Below are 20,932 nucleotides of genomic sequence, written 5' to 3'. Positions count from 1 at the left end.
AGCTAAAGGTCAGAGTTAAAGATCATGCTAAAGGTCAGAGCTAAAGGTAAGAACTGAAGGTCATGCTAAAGGTCAGAGGTGAAAGACTCTGTGTTTCCCGGTTCTGGTCGGACATGCTGCTGTTGGACCACAACATGAGTCGGGTTCAGTTTGGTCAAACTCCTGGCTGGACCCACAGCTCCTCCTGGTGGCGAAGGTCAGAGGTTCTGGTCTGGTTCTGAGCTGCCGGTTCCGGTCCAGAGGAGGCAATAGAGGACAGTTGTGAGAGCAGCTTTCGCGACCTTTAACCCTTTCCTGTCTCTGTGGAGTTCTGTTCCTCTGGTTCTGGTCCAGTTCTGACCGTCTTCCTGGGCATTTCCTCTGCATTGATCCGTTTGGACTGGTTGGTTCTGCTGAGTCCATTTGGATAACCAGTCAGAGATCAGTAAAGAGCAGAGGCCACTGGTTCTGAGTCAAACTCCAGGTTTTAGATCAGCCTCAGGTACCAAACCCTGGAATCAAACCGTTTCATTTGGATCGGTTCTCCAGAACCTTCATGACCTCATTATTCTGTTCAGGTGCAGCAGCAGAGGCTCAGAACCAAACCCCCCCTCCATCGGGTCAGATGGTACAGCCCGGCCCCACATAGAGCTGAATGAATGGAGGCGGGTAGTGTGTGTGCGTGTGTGTGTGTGTGTGTGTGTGTGTGTGTGTGTGTGTGTGCGTGTGTGTGTGTGTGGGCGTGTGTGTGTGTGTGTGTTGGGGGCAGTCTCTGCAGAAACACATTCCTCTGAGCTGCTTCCTCTCTCCCAGTTAACAGTTCAGCTCCACTTGGGTCTCAGACTCCAGTCCAGTTCTGGTCCAGTTCTGTTTGGGTTCTGGTTCAGCTGCAGTTGAGCTTCATTCTGACTGCTGGACCGCCGGGTTCTGGTGAAGATGAAGGTTCTGCTGCTGCTGATGGTTCTGATGGAGCGGGCTGCAGCTCAACACAGAGGTCAGACTTTTCCTTTCAGAACCTTTACTGGGTTCTGCCGGGTTTTACTGCATTTTATTTGGTTCTGTTGGGTTTTATTCTTGTCTTGCTGAACTTTGTGTTTCTGTCTGAGGTGAAGCAGGAAGTACGACCAAATATGGCTAAATGAATCTTTGATTGGTGATCAGCTCCGATCGATCGGCCGCCCTCCCCCGCTCACCTCGCCCCTCCCCCACGGAGATTTGAGTGGGTCTCTGTGGGGGAGGGGTCAGAGGTCAGGGTGGATGTGGACCGAGGTCCTCTCTGATTGGTTGACCGGAACCGCTTTGTCTGCTAGGAGCAGCAAGTCCGAATCAAACCGGATCGGTACCAAACACATCCAGGTCCAATCAGAACTAAGAGTGGACAGGAGCTGAATCGATGAGCATGCTTGCTGCTGATTGTTTCCCATTCCAGTCATGTGACCTTCGTTCTGTTCTGCTACAAGTCTACAAGTCCAGCAGAACTCGGAAGTATTCATACCCTGGCAGATGGTTCCCCTCCAGGCTGGAGGAGGCTGATGGTCAGGAGGCTTCCAGCCTCAAACACCTGAAAATAAAAGGTTTAACATTTACAACCAGATGGAGTAAAAGCAAAGGAGGAGGGTCAGCAGAGCTGCTGGACTCTTCCAGGACGTGTTGCTGTGAAACATCAGGAGACTGAAGACATCAGATGATTTGACTCCATTACGTTTCCCTCTGGAATCAGAAATGCAGTTTTGAATTTGACTCATTTAATACAGTTGAATCTGTTCTCATGCCTCAGCTCTGTCAGAAAAATCATTTCAACCTGGGAGGTTGAAATGTTCCCCCTGCCCCTCTGCTGCTGCTCTGTTCTGGTTCTGGTTCTGGTTAGGTTAGTTCAAGGTGAGCCACAGGAACCAGACACAACAGTCTGCTCTCAGTCAGTCCAAACAGAACTCTGCTCTCTGCTCAAGGTTCCTCGACAGCAGCTACTCTCTCTGTTCCAGCCCGCTTTACTGCAAGGCGGTTCTGGTTCTGGTACATTTACTGGGTCCAATGAACACCCCAACATCAGGTCACTTTCACATTTAAAAAGGTTCAACCAGGAAAACCTTAAACAGCCAAAGAGAAAAAAAGAAGCTGCTGATTCAACACAAAGTCACATGGTCCTCTGGGGTCACATGATCCTCTGGGGTCACATGGTCCTCTGGGGTCACATGATCCTCTGGGGTCACATGGTCTTCTGGGGTCACATGATCCTCTGGGGTCACATGGTCCTCTGGGGTCACATGATCCTCTGGGGTCACATGGTCTTTTGGGGTCACATGGTCCTCTGGGGTCACATGGTCCTCTGGGGTCACATGGTCTTCTGGGGTCACATGGTCCTCTGGGGTCACATGATCCTCTGGGGTCACATGGTCTTCTGGGGTCACATGGTCCTCTGGGGTCACATGATCCTCTGGGGTCACATGGTCTTCTGGGGTCACATGATCCTCTGGGGTCACATGGTCCTCTGGGGTCACATGGTCCTCTGGGGTCACATTGTCTTCTGGGGTCACATGATCCTCTGGGGTCACATGGTCTTCTGGGGGTCACATGATCCTCTGGGGTCACATGGTCCTCTGGGGTCACATGGTCCTCTGGGGTCACATGGTCTTCTGGGGTCACATGGTCCTCTGGGGTCACATGATCCTCTGGGGTCACATGGTCGTCTGGGGTCACATGATCCTCTGGGGTCACATGGTCCTCTGGGGTCACATGGTCTTCTGGGGTCACATGATCCTCTGGGGTCACATGGTCCTCTGGGGTCACATGGTCTTCTGGGGTCACATGGTCCTCTGGGGTCACATGATCCTCTGGGGTCACATGGTCTTCTGGGGTCACATGATCCTCTGGGGTCACATGGTCCTCTGGGGTCACATGGTCCTCTGGGGTCACATGATCTTCTGGGGTCACATGATCCTCTGGGGTCACATGGTCTTCTGGGGTCACATGGTCTTCTGGGGTCACATGATCCTCTGGGGTCACATGGTCTTCTGGGGTCACATGATCCTCTGGGGTCACATGATCCTCTGGGGTCACATGGTCTTCTGGGGTCACATGATCCTCTGGGGTCACATGATCCTCTGGGGTCACATGGTCTTCTGGGGTCACATGGTCCTCTGCTGTACATCCCTCCTAACGGCTCCTAACAGTTCTGGTTCTGGTTCTGTGGTCCAGGCCTGTTCCCAGCCATCTTCAACCTGGCCAGTAATGCAGAGATTAGCAGCAATGCCACCTGTGGAGACCCAGAACCAGAGGTTTACTGCAAGCTGGTAGAACACGTACCGGGTCGCAGAATCAAGAACCCACACTGCCCCAGATGTGATGCCAACTCTGTCCTTACTAAAGGTAAGAACCACCAGAACCTCTAGGTCTAATTCATCTGGGCTGGACCCAGTGGGTGGGGCCTTAGCTGACAGGAAGTAACCTCCTCTGTTTGCAGAGCGTCATCCAATCACAAACGCTATTGATGGAACCAATCAGTGGTGGCAGAGTCCGAGCATCAAGAACGGCCGTCAGTTTCACTGGATCACCATCACCCTGGACCTGAATCAGGTTAGAACAAGAACCACAAACCCTCCACACTAGGTATCCAGTCACCATGGTAACCTGAGCCTCAGTTAGCCTAACTCTGCCAGGAACAGGAAAGGCAGTCAGAGTTATCAGTTTTGCTGCTCTCTGAAATGCACTCAGGTTAGCATGGAAATGTTAGCATTGAGATGTTAGCATGAAAATGGAATTATAGAAAGGTTAGCATCGAAACATCAGCATTGATATTAGCATCAAAAGGTAATATTGAAAGATGTTAGCGCTGAAAGGTTAGCATGCACATGTTAGCATTTAAATATTGTTAATATGATATGATAACATTGATATGATATGTTGAGTGCTCCAGAGCTCAGGTGCCATGGGAACCTGATTCCTCCAGGTCATGTGATTTTGTTTACCTGTTCAGATATTTCAGGTTGCTTACATCATCATCAAAGCAGCCAATTCTCCACGACCCGGTGAGAGCAGCACCTGTCGACTGTTCACCTGTCTGTCCTCTTGTCCGTTTACCTGCTCATCTCTGAACACCTGTCAGGTAACTGGATCCTTGAACGCTCTCTGGATGGTGTGACCTTTGACCCCTGGCAGTACTACGCCATCAGTGACTCGGAGTGTTTGCATCGCTACAACATCACACCGAGACTTGGACCGCCAACCTACAGGAGTGACACCGAGGTCATCTGTACGTCCTACTACTCCAGACTGAACCCACTGGAGCACGGAGAGGTGAGACAGACTGTCCACCCATCTGTCTGTAACCCGTCTGTCTGTCTGTAACCTGTCTGTCTAACCGTCCCTCTACCTGTCTCACAGATCCACACCTCTCTGATTAACGGTCGACCTGGAGCCGATGATTTGACCCCTGACCTCTTGAACTTTACATCGGCTCGTTACATCAGAGTGAGACTTCAGAGAATCAGAACGTTAAATGCTGATCTGATGACGCTGAGCGTCCACGACCCACGGGACGTCGACCCCATCGTGACCCGGAGGGTAAGATGGGCGGCGGTAAGACGGGCGGCACAGGAAGGTCTCTGGTCTCACCTGTCTGCTCTCTTCCCAGTATTATTACTCCATCAAGGACATCTCTGTAGGCGGGATGTGCATCTGCTACGGACACGCCCAGAGCTGCCCGCTGAACCCGGTTACCAAGGTAACAGCACACCTGCAACTGCTCAGATCGCACCTGGATACTGTCAGACAGGTGAGCTCAACTCTGTCTGTCTTTTCACAGAAACTGAAATGTGTGTGTGAGCACAACACTTGTGGGGAAAACTGTAACAAGTGTTGCCCTGGTTACCATCAGCTGCCATGGCAACCAGGAACCCTCTCTGAAGGAAATACCTGTGAAAGTGAGACACCTTAATAGACGGCACAAGATTCCCCATTAAGGGCGATCACAGTCTTTTTTCTCCGTTTGTTCCTACCTGTCTCTCTCAGAGTGTAATTGTCACAACAAAGCCAGTGACTGTTTCTACAACCAGACCGTCTCTGACCTCGGCCTCAGTCTAAACCGTCATGGCGTCCGCCGGGGGGGCGGAGTCTGTATCGACTGCCAGCAAAACACGACTGGGACCAACTGTGAGAGCTGCAGGGACGGATACTACAGACCGGCCGAGGTAGCGGCGGTGCTGAGGCCGTTGGGTCGGTGCTTCCAGTGGTTCTGATGGTTTTGTGAATGGTTTGCTGGTCGGTCATAATGTGTGCAGGTGTCGCCATACTCTGATTTTCCATGTGTGGAGTGCAGCTGCGACCCGAGAGGATCCACATCATCGTTCTGCCGCAAAGACGACACAGAACCAGGTAGGTTCCTCCAACCGGTCCTGATGCTTGACCGGACGTCTGGCGGTGGAACCCTGCAGGGGCTCTGATGGCGGCAGTCCGTGTGTCCAGGTGTGTCCGCGGGTCAGTGCCAGTGTAAGGACGGCTTCTCGGGTCAGCGCTGTGACCGCTGTGCATTCGGGTTCAGGGATTTTCCCACCTGCACTCCCTGTGAGTGCAACCTGGCAGGAAGCACCAACAGCGACCCGTGCAGCTCCTGCACCTGCAAGGTAAGCCCTGATGTGACCAGCGGTCTGAGGACTCCAGTAACCTTGTGACCTGCGGTTGCTCCTCAGGTGAACGTGATGGGGGTCCACTGTGATCAGTGCAAACCGGGTTTTTACAACCTGCAGCAGCAGAACCCTCTGGGCTGCACCGACTGCTTCTGCTTTGGTGTTTCTGACGTCTGTCAGAGTTCTGATTGGTCCGTCACGCAGGTAACACACCTCACCTGAGCCCGGGTCTGACCCATTTCACCTTGACAAACATGGAGGTTTCTCTTTCCAGGTGGTTCTTTCAGATGCTGTCCTCCGATCTTCTGACCCCGTCCAAGCTGCTCTAGATGTCCATGGAAACGACCTTGGCATCTCCAGCAATGCGTCCTCCATCGTCGCACATAAACACAGGCTGGTATGGGCGGCGCCCCACCGTTTCCTTGGCAACAAGGTGAGCTAGGTCCGACCCGCCACTGGTTCTGGTGGTCTTGTCCTCTGAGTCTCTGCTGTCTGCAGCTGGTGTCCTTCGGGGGACGACTCGTCTTCTCCGTGGTTTACGACGTCGCCCCGGACAACCGTGACCAAACCCTACCTGTCCTCACTGATATCATCATGCAGGTGAGCTAGACCCCGCCTCCGCACCTGGAGACTAACCAGTAACGACTGGTTGTCTTGTTTCCAGGGTAACGGCCAGACTCTTCATCTCTCGCCTCCTCTGCTCCTCTTCCTCTCGCCACTGGCAGAGCAACCCGTTGCCATGGAGATTTACCCAGACCGGTTCGTAGATGACCGAACCGGAGGCCCGGTAACACAACATGACCTGCTGCTGGTTCTGACGGACCTGACCCACCTGTTGGTCCAGGTCCATCTGAATACTTCCACAGAAGGACCGATACGGTGAGGACCGGTTCTGATTGGCTCTGATGGGTTCTGATGGGTTCTGACTGGGTCTGATGGGTTATAATGGTTCTGATGGGTCTGGAAGAGGTTCTGCTGGACCCCTCAGGACAAACGCTGTCTGTCTCGTCTGGTTCTGCTCTCCAGGCTCGGTTCGGTCTCTTTGGATGTCGCCAGTTCCGGCTCAGGTTCTGGAGTTCGGGCGGTTGCCGTGGAGACGTGTGAATGTCCAGCCGGTTACAGCGGAACCTCCTGTGAGGTCAGCAGGTTTCTGATTGTCTGGTTTCGGTCCTGGTTCCAGTCCGGACCAGACTAACCAGGCTTGTGTGTTCCAGTCGTGCCTCCCTGGGTTCTACCGGGTCGGGGCGGTTCTGTTTGGAGGGAACTGCATGCAGTGTGAGTGCGGCGGCCACTCCACCCACTGTGACATCACTGGATTCTGTCAGGTGAGTCTGGACCAATCAGTAGCAGTGGAGCACCCACCTGCAGCCAGCTGACCTTTGACCTGTCCGCTTCAGGGCTGCAGCCACAACACCACCGGCCCCCACTGCGAACTCTGCCTTCCTGGTTTCTATGGCGACCCGACCAACGGCGAATGCCGGCTCTGTCCGTGTCCTCTAACGGAGCCGTCCAACAGGTGAGTCCCACCTGAAGCAGACCATCTCACCTGTCTCCTCCGGTCTCACCTGTGCTCTCCAGTTTCAGTCCTACCTGTGTGGTGGAGTCGTCGGGTCAGGTGTCATGTGACCGGTGCCAGCCCGGCTACGCGGGGTCAAACTGTGAGAGGTGAGGGTCTCAGGTGTTCCCAGGTGCAGCGGCTGATCCCTCAGAAAGACTTCCTGTTTGTCCTTTTGCTCCTGTCCAGGTGTACCAGTGGTTTCTACGGTAACCCGCAGGTGGTGGGCGGGGCCTGTGTTAGCTGCAAATGTAACGGTAACGTTAACGTGAGCGAGGCTGGTTACTGCGACGCTGTGACCGGTGAGTGTCTGCGTTGCCTTGACAACACAGCAGGAAAACACTGCGAGGCATGCCGTCCTGGTTACTATGGCGACGCAGTCATTGCCAAGGACTGCAAAGGTGAGTGTCTATTCCCTCAGTTCTGTTTGACAGGGTGGCGGGGCTATGTGTGACATCAGTGACAGTGGGCGGGGCTTGTTCTTGCAGACTGCAGCTGTGATGTCAACGGCTCTTCCTCCAGTATTTGTGACATCACAACAGGTCAGTGTGTGTGCCGAGAGAATGTGACGGGACGCACCTGTGACCGCTGCCGGGTAACACACACACACACACACACACGCACACACACGCACACAGACACACACACACACACACAAACACACACACACTCAGCTAAATGCTCTGCTCCTTTCTCAGTCGGGGTTCTTCGGGCTGCAGAGTGGGCGGGGCTGTCTGCCCTGCGGCTGCAGTCAATCAGGATCTGTCTCTGAGTCATGTGACCAGGATGGACGGTGCCGCTGCACCGAGGGCGTAGCTGGAGACAAGTGTGATCGTTGTAGTCGCGGTTACTATGGTTACCATGGCAGAAACTGCACAGGTGAGAGGTGTGACGGTGTGTCAGCGAGCGGTTGCCGTTCTGCTGTCTCATGGGTCGGTTTCTGATCTCCCAGCATGCATCTGTGATCACACCGGGGGACACTGTGACCCTGACAGTGGAGAGTGCACCTGCCCCCCCAACACGGAGGGAGACACCTGCGACAGGTGTGAAACAGGCTACTGGGGTCACGACCCCAGCACAGGGTGCAAGGTAAACTCAAACACTCACACACACACACACACACCTGTGACAGGTGAGTGGCCGTAACCCCCTGTGTCCCTGAAGCCGTGCAGCTGCAGCACAGCAGGAAGCTCCGCCCCCCTGTGCCACCTGCTCAGTGGACAGTGTCCCTGCAGGGATGGCTTCACTGGCAGGTCATGTGACCACTGTGCACCTGGTTACTATGGTTACCCAGCATGCTCAGCGTGCGACTGCGACTTGGCAGGAACCAACGAGACATTCTGCAATAAATCGCTCGGCGTGTGTGAGTGTGGATGGACTGGAGAATGTGTGTGCAAGGTAAGAACCAGAACCGGCTCCAGGTCAACTGATGCAGCCAATCAGACCTTTACTTCCTGTTTGATGTCGGTCCAGGCTGGTGTGTCGGGTCGACGCTGTGAGGAGTGTGTTTCTGGCTGGTTCGCTCTGTCCGACCAGAACCCCAACGGATGTTCTGACTGTTTCTGTTCTGGACTCAGCAAAGACTGTGAGGAGCTGGGAGGGCTGACCCGAGTCCCTGTGAGTACTGCACCAATATCGCATCAATACCAGATCAATATTGGATCAGTACAACACCAATGCTATTATAATAATACATATTATTATTAGTTATTATTTCTGCAGTGCACAGATGGACTACATCCACCATATCTCCTCCCTGCAGGTTGTTCTGGGTCCCGTTCTGTCATTGGTCAGCCTGTCCAGTCAGCAGAGTGTAGTATCTGGAGTCTACCGGCAGGGCGGAGACATGCTGCTCGACATCCGCCAGTTAAACAGTAGTGGGCTCGCTGGCCCCCTCTACTGGAGGCTTCCCCCTCAGACTGAAGGGAACCAGGTACAGTTACCTGTTTGTTTCTGATTGGGTTACTTTGAACCAGCTGAAGTACCTGCCCGTTTCTGTCCAGCTGATGTCGTACGGCGGCCTGCTCTCTTACATCATCAGTTTCTACGCTGAGGACGGCTCAGGACTGTCCAATCAGGAGCCACAGGTGCTCATGAGGGGTGGGACCCTGAGGAAGCACACCATATTCACTGATGTGGTTGCCCCTAGCAACGGCATCGTCACTCAGCACAACATCAGGCTGACGGAGGTAGGGCAGCAAGGCATCCTGTGTAACTTCAGTTTCAAAACAACTCAGGAGGGGACTGGTTCTGGTTCTGACTGGTTCTGGTTCTTATTGGTTCTGTTTCACAGCACACATGGAAATATTTCAACTCGGTGTCTCAGAGGGCAGTGACCCGGGCGGACTTTATGTCCGTCCTCAGTAAGGTCCAGGACGTCCTCATAAAGGCCTCGTATGGAACTGGGCTCCAGCAGAGCAGGTAAACCAGTGCACACACACACACCCACGCACACATACACACACACACATGTACTCACTTTCCCCTTCTTTCATGAAGGATTTCTAACATCACCATGGAGACGGCAGTGAGGGTTGAGTCAGACTCCTCCCAGGAAAAGGCCAGACTAATCGAGTCGTGTCTCTGTCCACCAGGATACAGCGGCCTGTCCTGTCAGGTAATCATTGATACCCCTCAGAACTCAATTAGAACCCGACCAAGTCCTGTCACAGCTTCAGAAGGATACCTTAGGGATTTGTTTTCAGACCAGAAATAATGATTCCAGATAAAAACTAGAGAAAAATCAAGTTTGTTTGCTTACAACAATTGAATTTGGGTAAAAACAGCAAAGTGTCATCAGCATTAAGAGTGATTTATCCAACACTGAGCTGCAGGAACCACCACACACACAGTTCAGGCAGATATTTACATAAGGACTGAACCTTTTTCCTCCCTGCCGTCAATGAGGCTGACTGGTTCCTAAGTTAACCACAACTCAGAAATTTACATACACCAGACCCTCAAACACTTGACGACGATGTCAGAGATCTGATTGGTTAAATGAAACCTTTTCAATGAGGTTCCTGTTGTGACATCATGAAGAACCATCAGAACGTCCAAAAAAACCCAGATCAAGTGGAACCAGCCTGGTGCCAGAATTCCCTGATGGTAATCTTGATCCATCTTCAGAACATCTGATATGACAACATTCTAGTTTATATAAAGTGTTTTATTTTGAAAGGAATCTGTAGCGTCCCTGTTGGTCCCCGTCCGTTTACCAAGTAAAGTCATTATGTCCAAAACTAAAGGAGACGGTTTTTAAAGGATCTGGTTCATAGTGCGTTCAAAGTCCAACATGAAGGTTTAGATGAAGCTGACTGAGAGAACTCCCCCGGATCAGAACAGTTCTTTTTCCTGACCCGTCTCTCTGACTCGTTTTTCTGCAGGTCTGTTCGGCGGGTTTCTTCCGCCAGCCTCAGTCAGAACTTCCTGCTCAGAGTTTGAAGATCATGACGGTGCGTCCGTGTCTTCCATGTCGCTGCAACAACCACAGTGCAACTTGTGACCCGGAGACCGGAGACTGCCAGGTAACATCCGAGTTCAGGTTGACTCGGGGTGAACTTGAGTCTTTCAGAAAGAGCACCTCCTTGTGATGAAACTTTAAACTTTCAGGACTGCCAGCATCACACCACCGGGCAGCGATGTGACGTCTGCTCCCCGGGTTACTATGGAAACGTCAGTGGCTCCATCAATGACTGCTCTCCGTGTGCCTGCCCCCTGGTGGACAACAGGTAAACTGCTCCATTCACTGGGCATGCTTACCCGAGTCCTTTATCCCAAGTCCAAACGAGTCTCTTCTCCAGTTTCAGTCCCTTCTGCGTGTCGGCCGCCGGAGGTTTCCGCTGCACTTCCTGTCTGACAGGATATGAAGGCAGACGCTGTGAGAGGTGAGTCTTTACGCCTACTGATGTCACGACTCACCCGCTGTGATGTCACAGGCCTCTCCTTCCTGCAGGTGCTCTCCTGGTTACCATGGTAACCCCACCGTGCCAGGGGGGCTCTGTCTGCCGTGCGGCTGCAGTGGGTGGGGCTCCCTCCATCAGGTGTGTGATCACCTCACAGGACACTGCCAGTGCAAGCCTGGGGTCAGAGGTCAGTCATGTGACCAGTGTGAGGAGCGCCACGCCCTGCAGCAAGAGCGGTGTGTGTGTGAGTAGCTGCCCCCAACACACACACACACACACACACACAAAGGTGTCAGCACCATGAGGTACCAGCTGCGTCCCTTCTCTCCAGCGTGTGACGATGGCTGCAGCGCCGTTCTCCTTGACGACTTGGACCGCCTTAACGATCACTTCCTGTCTGTCAGCCTGAGTGCTGTCGCCATGGCGCCATACCGCCAGCTGGTGCTGTTGGAGAACCGGACCAAAGACTTCAAGGTAAACAGCAACCAAGACCGAGTGTGTAAGACTCTGGCTCCGGGAAGCCGAGTGGTTCTGAGTCGACCCGAGTCTCTGGTGGACTGAACCGTGTCCTGCTGTGTCCAGGTGAGCATTTCTTCAAACACAACTGGAGCATCTCACCTGTCCAGACTGGATGAGGACTTGCATTGCCTGACCTTTGACCTCAGCGCTTTGCAGCAGCAGGTGGGCACGCCTCACCACCCTGGAGACAACCAGCCAGAACATTATGACCACCAGCAGGAGGAAGCCCCATGTTAGACAGATAGGGTTAATTTCTAGAGATGAAAGGTCAGAGGTCAGGTGATGATGGTGTTCTGTGTTCTGATTGGTCAGGTGACACATCTGTCTGGGAGCCTCAGGGATTTTCTCATCTCCACCAACAACAGCTGGTTCCTCAGTGAGCTGCTGCTGCAGAGAGTCAGCAGCCTGCAAGACAAGACTCAGGGTAAAGAATGACTGCAGGGCCAGGAATAATAATAATAAAAATCATTATTAATAAATAACAACAACAATAATAATAATAATAATAATAATAATAATTATAGTATTAATAATAATAATAATAATAATAATGATTAGAATTATTTTACCTCGTCATCCTCACCCGGGTGCCAGCAGTCAGGAAGTATTCACTCCTCAGCAGTCTAATGCCAGCAATCTGATTGGTTCAGTGCTGCAGAAGGAGGCGGGGCTTCTGAACCAGACCAATGACAATGAGCTGACTGAAGACGCCTCCGGCCGTCTAGAAGAGGCGGAGTCTAGGCTACAGCACCTCAGAGGAATCAACATGACAGCCTCTAGGTTGGCAGCCAATCAGGAGCTCAGGTGGGTGTTGTGGCTCCGCCCCCTGGGTTTAAACCAATCAGAGGCTGTGTGAGTTTCTCTGTGTCTGCAGCCTCTCCGAGGTTCTGCTCCACTCGCTGCAGATGGACTTTCTGTCCAGGTGGCCCATGGGTAAAGACAGGCTCCGCCCCCTCAGCAACTCCCTGGGCGTTGCCATGACAACGTTGCAGCATGCTGGAGCTCCTCTTGGTGACGCGGCTCAGCGAAACTCAGAGGCAGAGAAGCTCCTTGATGCTGCAGGCGCTCTACAGCGCCACCTTCAGGTGAGCAGCAGACAGGTGGGTCATGTGACCTTTGCCCTGCAGTCTTGTGATCTGGTTCTGGGTCTGTGTGGGCCAGGAGGCCCGGCAAAACCTGAGTTCTGCGTTGGTCGTGGTTCACAAGCTGATGGAGGTCGGCCAGACTTTGCAGGAGGACGCCGTCAGTCTTAGCGCCCAACTGACCAACCACAGCGTGGTGAGACGCCCCGCCCACCAGATGACCTGCAGCCAGCGGCGGCAGTGGTGAGTGATGTGCTGCCTCTACCTGTCCAGCAGGTAGAGTTGCTGGCCAGCCAGCTGGACCAGCTGCGTCCGGCGCTCAGGAAACACGTGGAAGTTTTGCTGGTCAGCCTGAAAACCAACAGCGCCCTGGAAAACGTTCACCGAGCCGAAGGCCACGCCCACCAGCTGCAGAGCCACGCCCACTCGCTGCATAGGTGATGAGTGTGTGTGTGTGTGGGCGTGTGTGTGTGTGTTTCTTTATTAAAACCTTTTATCCTTCAGCTCCATAATGTCAGTGGTCAACGGGTCCCAAAGCCTCGCTCCCTCAGCGCTCCTGGATGATGATGTCATCCAACGGGTTGGCTCCGCCCACCAGAAAGCTGGATCAGGCCTGATCGCTGCCTCGCTCGCCCTCCACTTGGTACTGGTCTCAGCAGCAGAGCTTCAGGCCGTGGAGGAGCCGTTTGAGCTGACCGTTCTGTGTTTCAGACCGGCCAATCAGAGCGGACACTGGCAGCGGAGGGCGGAGTCAGGCTGAACGTGGCCTCCAGGGTCCTAGAGGAGAGTCGGCAGGTCAACGCCACGGCTGAAGGTGTGTTGAGAACAGGACCTGGGTCAGAGGTCAAGAGGTTCTGATTCCCCTACCAGGAGCTACATGGTGCACCTGGTTCTGACTGGTTCTGACTGGGTTCTGACTGGTTCTTGTCGTTGGTTAAACAGAACCCATCCCTACTAGAGACAGTCAGAAAACATCAGCAGCTCATCAAAATGTCTTCTTGTCCTCAGAGATGCAGGCCAATGTTTCTATGGTAACCACCAAACTGCAACTGGCCAGAGACGGCGTGGAGAACTGCAGCCGTCTGCTCCATCAGCCAATCAGAGAGCTCCAGCAGCTTCCCCCTGGTGAGTCACCTGATGATGGTTCTGTGTGGTGATTGGATGATGATGGTGATAATGAAGATGATGATGAAGATGATGATGGTGATGATGGTGATGATGATGATGATGATGGCGTCATGGAGACCGACTGTCTGCTGCAGGTTCCTCCAGGCTGGCTCAGCTCCAGGCTGAACAGGCTCACTCCGGGCTGCAGGGGGCACTGCAGAGGCTGCAGGGACTCCGGCTGCAGCTTCAGAACTCTTCTTCTGTGGTGGGAAAGACCCACATCACGGTGAGGGAGACCAACGGCCTGATGGGTCGGGCCCAGGCTACAGGTGAGACTTCGCCAACTGGGTTCAAAACGACAAAACCGAGCAGGGAGATAACACTTCCTGCTTCCTGTTTGCTCAGCCAATGAGGTGCAGCGCAGGCTGGAGGAGGCGGAGCATCGCACACAGCAGCTGTTGGAGAGCCTGAAGCCGCTGAGCATCCTGGGAGAAACCCTGAGCAGGAATCTGTCGGACATCAGAAAACTGATCGATCAAGCCAGAAGACAGGCGGCGTCGGTACGGACTAGTCTATACTGGGTTATGGTGGTTCAGACTGGTTTAAACTGGTTTAGTCCGGCAGCCTCAGTGCTGAGACACCTTCACACCCAGACCCTGGTAGACTGGTTAAGGTTCAGATCAGTTCAGACCAGTTCAGAGAGCTGGTCTGAACTGGGAGCAACAAAACCAAGAATCCAGAACTGTTTCTATCAGTTACAAAAATCAAGAAGGTTACACTCTGTATGACTAAAACTGACCTCTGATTGGCTGAAAAGACAGTAAACTTTATGGAACTTCCTGTCTGCTAGAAAACAACTTCCTGCTGTTTTGTCCAAATAAAGAAGCAGTTGGACCTAACAACATTAAATATAGAATATGTTCAGATTTATCACAATAGTAAACAACAGTCTCATCAGCATAGAGACAAACAAACGTTTCAGTTCTGAACCTTGTTGTTCCTGAAATTGATCCATGAGGTTCTCCATTTGGTCCTCATCCATCCGGTTCAACGCTAACCATCCTCATCATGCAAGAGGAACATGTTCATCTGCAACTTCACCACTAGATGTCACTGCGTTGTTGTGAGGAAGTAGATGTGTTTGTGATGTCATCAGATAAAGGTGGCGGTCCAGGCAGACAGAAACTGCGTCCGATCTTACAGACCGCCAGTTCAGTCCAGCAACTTCAACACTCTCAGTCTGGTTCTGAAGACTTCCCGTCCAAACAACCTGCTGTTCTACCTGGGCAGCAACACCACAGTACGGCCACACACACACACACACACACACACACACACACACACACACACCTACACACCCACATCAGGATTCATTCTGCAACCTAAACCTGCTGTGCTTTTGGTTCAGGTGGACTTCCTGGCAGTAGAGATGCATCATGGGAAGGTTTCCTTGCTGTGGAACCTCGGTTCTGGAACAACCCGACTGCAGTTTCCTGAAACAGACATTGCCAACAACCGATGGACCAAAATCAACGCTACACGGTAGAAAACCTCTGAACAGATCTGGATTCTGACTCATTCGGTCTGGCTGATGATGTCATCTGTGATGTCATCAGGTTTGGGGCGTATGCCGCTCTGTCCGTCCAACACCTGGACTCTGGGTCGGCTCCTCTGCCAGCAGTGACATCCTCTTCTCCAGGATCATCGCAAGTTTTGGACATTGACAGAAACACAGTGATTCACATCGGAGGAATGGGAGCTCTCACTCAGGTAGCCCTCCGTCGGGTGGACAGGTGTGTGTGTGTGTGTGTGTGTGTGTGTCAGGACTGTCAGGTGATAACCGCGTGTGTTACGGCAGCGTCCTGCAGGGCTGCACTCGTCCTCCTTCCAGGGATGCCTGGGGGAAGCTTCGCTGAATGAGCGGAACATCGGCCTATGGAGCTACGTCAGTCGGGAGGGCCGTTGTGGGGGCTGCTTCAGCAGGTAAACTTCGGATCAACACAACGCACTTAATGACACCAAGCTCCTTCTCACCTGTCTCCATCCACCTGCCTGTGTCCCAGTCCCCAAGCAGAGGAGACATCTTTCTACTTTGACGGCTCTGGGTACTCTGTGGTCCAGAAGTCTCTGAAAGCCACGTCCACCTCCATCGTCCTGCTGTTTAAGACTCTGTCTCCAGGTGGACTGCTGCTCTACCTGGCCTCCAACAACACGGTACCACACACACAAACATCAAAGGCTTTTACTCTGGAGGGACACATACAAAGACTTCACTTCCTGTTTTCTACAGAGGGACTTCCTGTCTCTAGAACTGGTTGAGGGTCATGTCCGTCTGACATTTGACCTGGGCTCAGGGACTCTGGTCCAGACCTCCAACAGGAAGTACAACACTGGAGTTTGGTTCAAGGTCACCCTGCAGAGGAACAAGCGCAAAGGTAGATCCAGGAACCCAGTGGCCGACTGCTTCAGGTGGACGTCCTGCTGACTGTGGACTCCGGCTCTGTCCAGGTTACCTGTCCGTCATGGCGGCAGGCCAATCATCGGAGAAGGAGGTGTTGGAGGCCGAGTCTCCAGGTACCGCTTCGGACCTGAACCGCTATGACCTGGACCCCATCTACATCGGAGGGTTTCCTTCATCCAGAGCAATCAGGTGGGTTAACTGAAGGTCACATGAGACGATGTGGACATCTATTCTGTCCTCACCTGACTGTCTCTATGGTTGCTAGGCGACAGGTGGTGTCCAGAGCATACGTTGGCTGTATAAAGAATGTGGAGATTGCTCGGTCGAACTTTGACCTGCTGAAGGATGCATTCGGGGTCCGGAAGGGTTGTGTTCTGAAGGTATGCTACCTGGAGTTAGATTAGGTTCCTTACAGGAGTCAATAACTTGATCTGTTGTTTATCACCAGGCGGTGCGAAGTGTCTCTCTGTTGTCTGGAGGTTTCGTCCAGATCGCTCCTCCATCATTCGGTCAGGAGGCGGAGCTTCTCTTTACCTTCTCCTCCAACAATCAATCAGGAGTGTTGCTGGCAGCCTTCAGTGATGACCAAGCGCACCGACAGGTGAGATCCACTCAGATCATGTGATTCACCAATGATGCTGTTTGGTCACCTGCTGTCCTCTCTGTCCACAGTACTTCCTGTGTCTTCACCTGGTCTCAGGTGGTGTGGAGGCGGAGCTTGGGAATGTGGGCGGAGCCACTCGGAAGGTTAAAGTATTGAAGTCTGGTGGAGGATCATTCGCTGATGGTAGCGAACACTCAGTTGTTATGACCGTCAACAGGAAGTATGTGTTGCTATGGAAACAATCCCCTGCACTTGCCGACAGTCCCACCTGAACAAGCCTTGTCCCTGTCGCCAGGTCTCTGTCCCTGCAGGTGGACGATGAGCACCTGAAGTCTGCGTCTCTAATGCCTGGAGGCTTTTCTCGGCTGACTCCATCCTCTCTCTTCATTGGTGGGCTCCCACCGGAGAAGGAGTCCCATCTGCCAATCAGATTGCGAGTTTCATCCCAGCAATTCAGGGGTTGCATCCATCACCTGGTGGTGGGCGGAACGTAAGTCCTTCACTCTCACCAAGCCGCCGCCCGCTGTCTCTGATTGGCTAATGGTTTTGGTCTGCAGGCTTGTGGACCTATCGGTTGCAGTCAGGTATGAGGGGGCGGAGCTTAACAGCTGCCTGTTGGAGCGGAGCACGGCGGAGGCTGTGCTTCCTGATGACCTGGACGTTGAGTCGACACCTGCACACCTGCCTTTAACTCCACCCACACACCTGAGCGCCCTGACAGCTGCAGCGCTAACAGTAAGGACGGTGTTTACTAGCGGTGCAGATGTGAGCTGCATGCTGATTGGTCGTGATCTAAGCCTGGTGATTGGTTTGTGTTGAAGTGTGCGGTGGAGCATGAAGCGTCCTTCCTGCCGTCAGCGGCGCAGTTTGGTTCGTCCAGCCACAGTCACATGACCTTCCTCATCAACCCCAGTGCCTTCAGGAAGAGGTTGGTCTCCATGACGACAGGGAGGGTGGGTGGTTGGGTTGCGTCCCCAGATTCTCTGACGCCATTCTGCTGTGTCGTGTCTCTTGGTCGTCAGTGTGTCGGTGAGGTTGTCTGTTCGAAGCCGGGCTCCGGACGGCCTCATGCTCCTCCTGTCCGATGCCAAGCAGATGGACTTTGTTGTCCTCGGTCTGAGAGGGGGACGGATCAGGCTGTCCGCCGACCTAGGGAAAGGCCCCGCCTCTGTCCTGTCCACCGTCGTCAACGATGGACACTGGCACTCTGTGAGTCAATCTCCAGAAGGATGTCTTCAGGGTCCAGAGCCGGACCAGGATCTGAACCCTGCTCTGTCTGTCTGTCTCTCAGGTGAGTGCCGAGGTGAGCCGGAGGTCCGTGTCCCTGACGGTGGACGGCTCCCGTCCCACCACCGCCTCAATCAAAGGGAACCACATGGACGTGGACAGGATGCTGTTCCTCGGAGGGTTACCTGCCGGTGTGAACAGCCGGAGGATCGGTGTAAGTCTCCTCATGACATCACACACATTTTACACCAATCAAGAGCCAGCAGAGTGGAGATCTGCCCGGAGACATGCAAACGTCAGCCGAGTTCAAGCGTAGGAGACAAGTGAGTTGGACCTGACTGAAGCTGTCCCCATGTCTGTCCTTCAGGTCAGCAGCAGTCTCCCAGGTTGTCTTCGGTCTGTCAGTCTCAACGGTACCATGTTGGATTTGTCCAAGCCGTTCTCACAGCATGATGTCACTTCCTGCTTCACCAAGGATCAGACAGGAAGTTATTTCAACGGCAGTGGACACGCTGAGCTCAGTGAGTCCTCCAGCTCTTCTTCTCCTGCTTGGTGGAGCAGTAGAGGACAGTTGTCCAGGGTGTCTCTGGTTGGGGTGGCGGAGTGGGTTTGGTCCTGAGCAGATGCCCAGGTGAGCCTCTGTTTGTCCCTGCAGTGCATGATGGGTATAAGGTCGGCGCTGACATGGCGGTGTCTCTGGAGTTTCGGACCAGCCAATCAGAAGGCATCTTCCTGGGCATTAGCAGCGCCAAGGTGGATGCCGTCGGCCTGGAGATGGTGGACGGACAGGTGAGCCCGAGCGGCTAAGGTAAAGACAGGTGTATCTATGGTAACGGCGCTCAGGTGAGGCCCTCTCTCTCCTCAGGTGGTGTTCAATGTGAACAACGGGGCGGGCCGTGTGGCGCTGCGCACCACGGGCCCAGTGCTCTGCGACGGACTCTGGCACCACCTAGTGGTCAGAAAGACGAAGCATGGCCTGACGCTAAGCGTGGACGGGACACAATACAGCGCCTCTAACCCCTACCCACAATCCACCTCTGCCGAGACCAACAACCCCATCTACCTGGGAGGGGTTCCAGGTGAGAGCAGCTGCTGAACACCATGTTCTGACCCGTTTCTGTTGGTTCTGGTTCTGACCAGTAAAGTCAGTATTACGAGTACCGTAATCTGATGCGTTGCTATTTCAAATCCAGAAATCAGATTAAAGTTACTTATCCAAATAACTGTGTTACAGTTTTCTTTTGTAATATTTTTTCCTCACGGCGTCTCGAGGAATGACCGCCGTTTCTATGCGACAGCATCAGCAGCAAGATGCACATTTTGTTGCTGGATAAACAGGAACTATTTTGAGTTTCTGTGGCCAAGTCTGATTATTATAAGCAGTTTTGGGTTTGGTTTTGAACATGAAGTTGTTCATTTGGGCTTGGAAGTAAGCAGAGATAATCAGCGCCAGAATGTGTCTGACATCCAGGTAGTTTTAGTCAGACTCTCCCTGTCCATCATTTCCCAGATGATCTCCTGTTGTGTCTTTGTTAAAGTTAAAATGAAAATATTAAAACTGCAAACTAACATGAACAGAGCAATAAACGTGAAAACAGCCACGAATGAATGAGTCTGTAAAGTTGTGCAACTAAACGCCGTTATAATTATTGAGATAAATCTCACAAATCTGTCACAGGCATCCTGGAGGCGGGATCTAAAATCCTATTTATAGTTTTCCAGACAATAGAAACAAAAAAACAAACACAAATTACTGATGGTTTTTTTGTTCTGTTGTAACCATTAAACAATCTCTGCTTCAGTTCAAACTCATCAGTGGAGACACAGTAACATTATAAAATAATTTACAATTAAGTTTTGGCAAAAGTCAATGGGATTTTCACAGCGTTGTTAGCAGCTGCTGAAAGTAATTAAAAATTACTTTTAATGTAACTTAGTTACTTTTCCAAGAAGTAATCAGTAATCCGATTAACCTTACTTTTTCAAATTAACTATGCCATCACTGGTTCTGACCCATTTGTCTCGCTGTTGGTTCTGGTTCTGATCCGGTTGTCTCCCTTCTCCAGCCGGCGTGAAGCAGAACTGCCTGAGCGTCCGCGCCGGGTTCAGAGGCTGCCTGAGGAACCTGCGGCTCGCTCGCTCTCACCTGAACCTCCCTCTCCACCTCAGCTCCGCCCACTTTCTGTCGGGCGTCACGCCAGACTCCTGCCCTGCCTCATAGCGATCGTCGCCGTGGTGACGTCATCTCAGGTTGATTTTATTAAAGCTGATGTCATCATGATGTAATCAGACAAACAAATAAACCAGAGAAGAAGACAGTTGTTTGTTTCTTCATTTTAATAAAGTTCAGTGATGAAGGTGAGAAAATAAAAGCGGACACCAGGGGGCGTGCTGGTTCAGTCTCTCTGAGGCCATAAATACAGAAATGAGCAGCAGATGAATTAAAGAAATGAGGTCAGAGGTCAAAGGTAAACAAAGTTCCTTAAATGAAAACAGTTTTTCCAGAATAAAGAACAGGACGAATCGGTTCCAGCAGGCGGGTTCACCTGGATCAACTGACCCAACAGGAAGTACTTCCTGTTCAGTTGACCCAGTGCCATCAGTTACCGTCAGTTACCACGGCAACAGATCCGGGTGAGAATCTGGCTCAGGTACCACAGATCCAGGTAACATTCATCAGGAGCGGTTGCCATGGCGACGGGCCCAAGTGAGACAGGCTGGTGTTCTGATGGTGAAAACGGATCGCAGAGGTTCTGAACCTGCCAAGCAGAACCGACCCGGTCCAGAAATGTGACAGGAAGTGGAAAAATGTAACAAACAGCTGAAACTGGTGTCTACCACAGAAGACTTCCTGCAGAGTTTCAAAATAAGA

General features: G+C 52.5%; 1 protein-coding gene across 1 annotated transcript; it reads left to right on the top strand.

Annotated features, from left to right (window-relative positions):
• The first annotated feature begins 792 nt into the window (after window positions 1-792).
• lama1 (laminin, alpha 1) lies at window positions 793-20,378 on the top strand. Its single transcript, XM_044104877.1, has 64 exons — window positions 793-973; window positions 3,175-3,345; window positions 3,440-3,552; window positions 3,953-4,004; window positions 4,082-4,272; window positions 4,360-4,539; window positions 4,610-4,699; window positions 4,781-4,898; window positions 4,987-5,165; window positions 5,256-5,349; window positions 5,440-5,597; window positions 5,664-5,804; window positions 5,875-6,033; window positions 6,099-6,200; window positions 6,265-6,479; window positions 6,627-6,738; window positions 6,815-6,925; window positions 6,998-7,116; window positions 7,179-7,265; window positions 7,345-7,556; window positions 7,644-7,750; window positions 7,854-8,034; window positions 8,108-8,244; window positions 8,320-8,553; window positions 8,629-8,772; window positions 8,918-9,088; window positions 9,159-9,344; window positions 9,449-9,576; window positions 9,655-9,772; window positions 10,542-10,682; window positions 10,768-10,886; window positions 10,959-11,042; window positions 11,111-11,304; window positions 11,392-11,534; window positions 11,643-11,741; window positions 11,892-12,003; window positions 12,230-12,383; window positions 12,454-12,664; window positions 12,741-12,857; window positions 12,935-13,098; window positions 13,166-13,304; window positions 13,373-13,475; window positions 13,670-13,786; window positions 13,924-14,097; window positions 14,174-14,328; window positions 14,925-15,068; window positions 15,177-15,310; window positions 15,385-15,538; window positions 15,627-15,751; window positions 15,832-15,982; window positions 16,059-16,203; window positions 16,277-16,418; window positions 16,495-16,609; window positions 16,678-16,830; window positions 16,902-17,053; window positions 17,129-17,323; window positions 17,391-17,568; window positions 17,655-17,761; window positions 17,856-18,042; window positions 18,125-18,274; window positions 18,428-18,581; window positions 18,716-18,849; window positions 18,926-19,139; window positions 20,127-20,378. The coding sequence occupies exons 1-64, from the start codon at window positions 916-918 to the stop codon at window positions 20,279-20,281; spliced, it is 9,183 nt and encodes a 3,060-aa protein (XP_043960812.1). The 5' UTR covers window positions 793-915; the 3' UTR covers window positions 20,282-20,378.
• Window positions 20,379-20,932: the final 554 nt, after the last annotated feature.

The sequence above is a fragment of the Gambusia affinis genome, linkage group LG21 (genome assembly GCF_019740435.1).
Source record: "Gambusia affinis linkage group LG21, SWU_Gaff_1.0, whole genome shotgun sequence".
NCBI lineage: Eukaryota > Metazoa > Chordata > Actinopteri > Cyprinodontiformes > Poeciliidae > Gambusia > Gambusia affinis.
Note: the sequence above shows the minus strand (reverse complement) of the source record. Positions and strands in the feature narration are given on the sequence as shown.

Excerpts from the sequence above, each read along its gene's own strand:
- lama1 (XM_044104877.1), top strand. The coding sequence starts at position 916 with ATGAAGGTTCTGCTGCTGCTGATGGTTCTGATGGAGCGGGCTGCAGCT. Across the intron at positions 6,034-6,098 it reads ACCGTTTCCTTGGCAACAAG|CTGGTGTCCTTCGGGGGACG; the intron begins GTGAGCTAGGTC and ends TGCTGTCTGCAG. Across the intron at positions 15,752-15,831 it reads TGTGGGGGCTGCTTCAGCAG|TCCCCAAGCAGAGGAGACAT; the intron begins GTAAACTTCGGA and ends CCTGTGTCCCAG.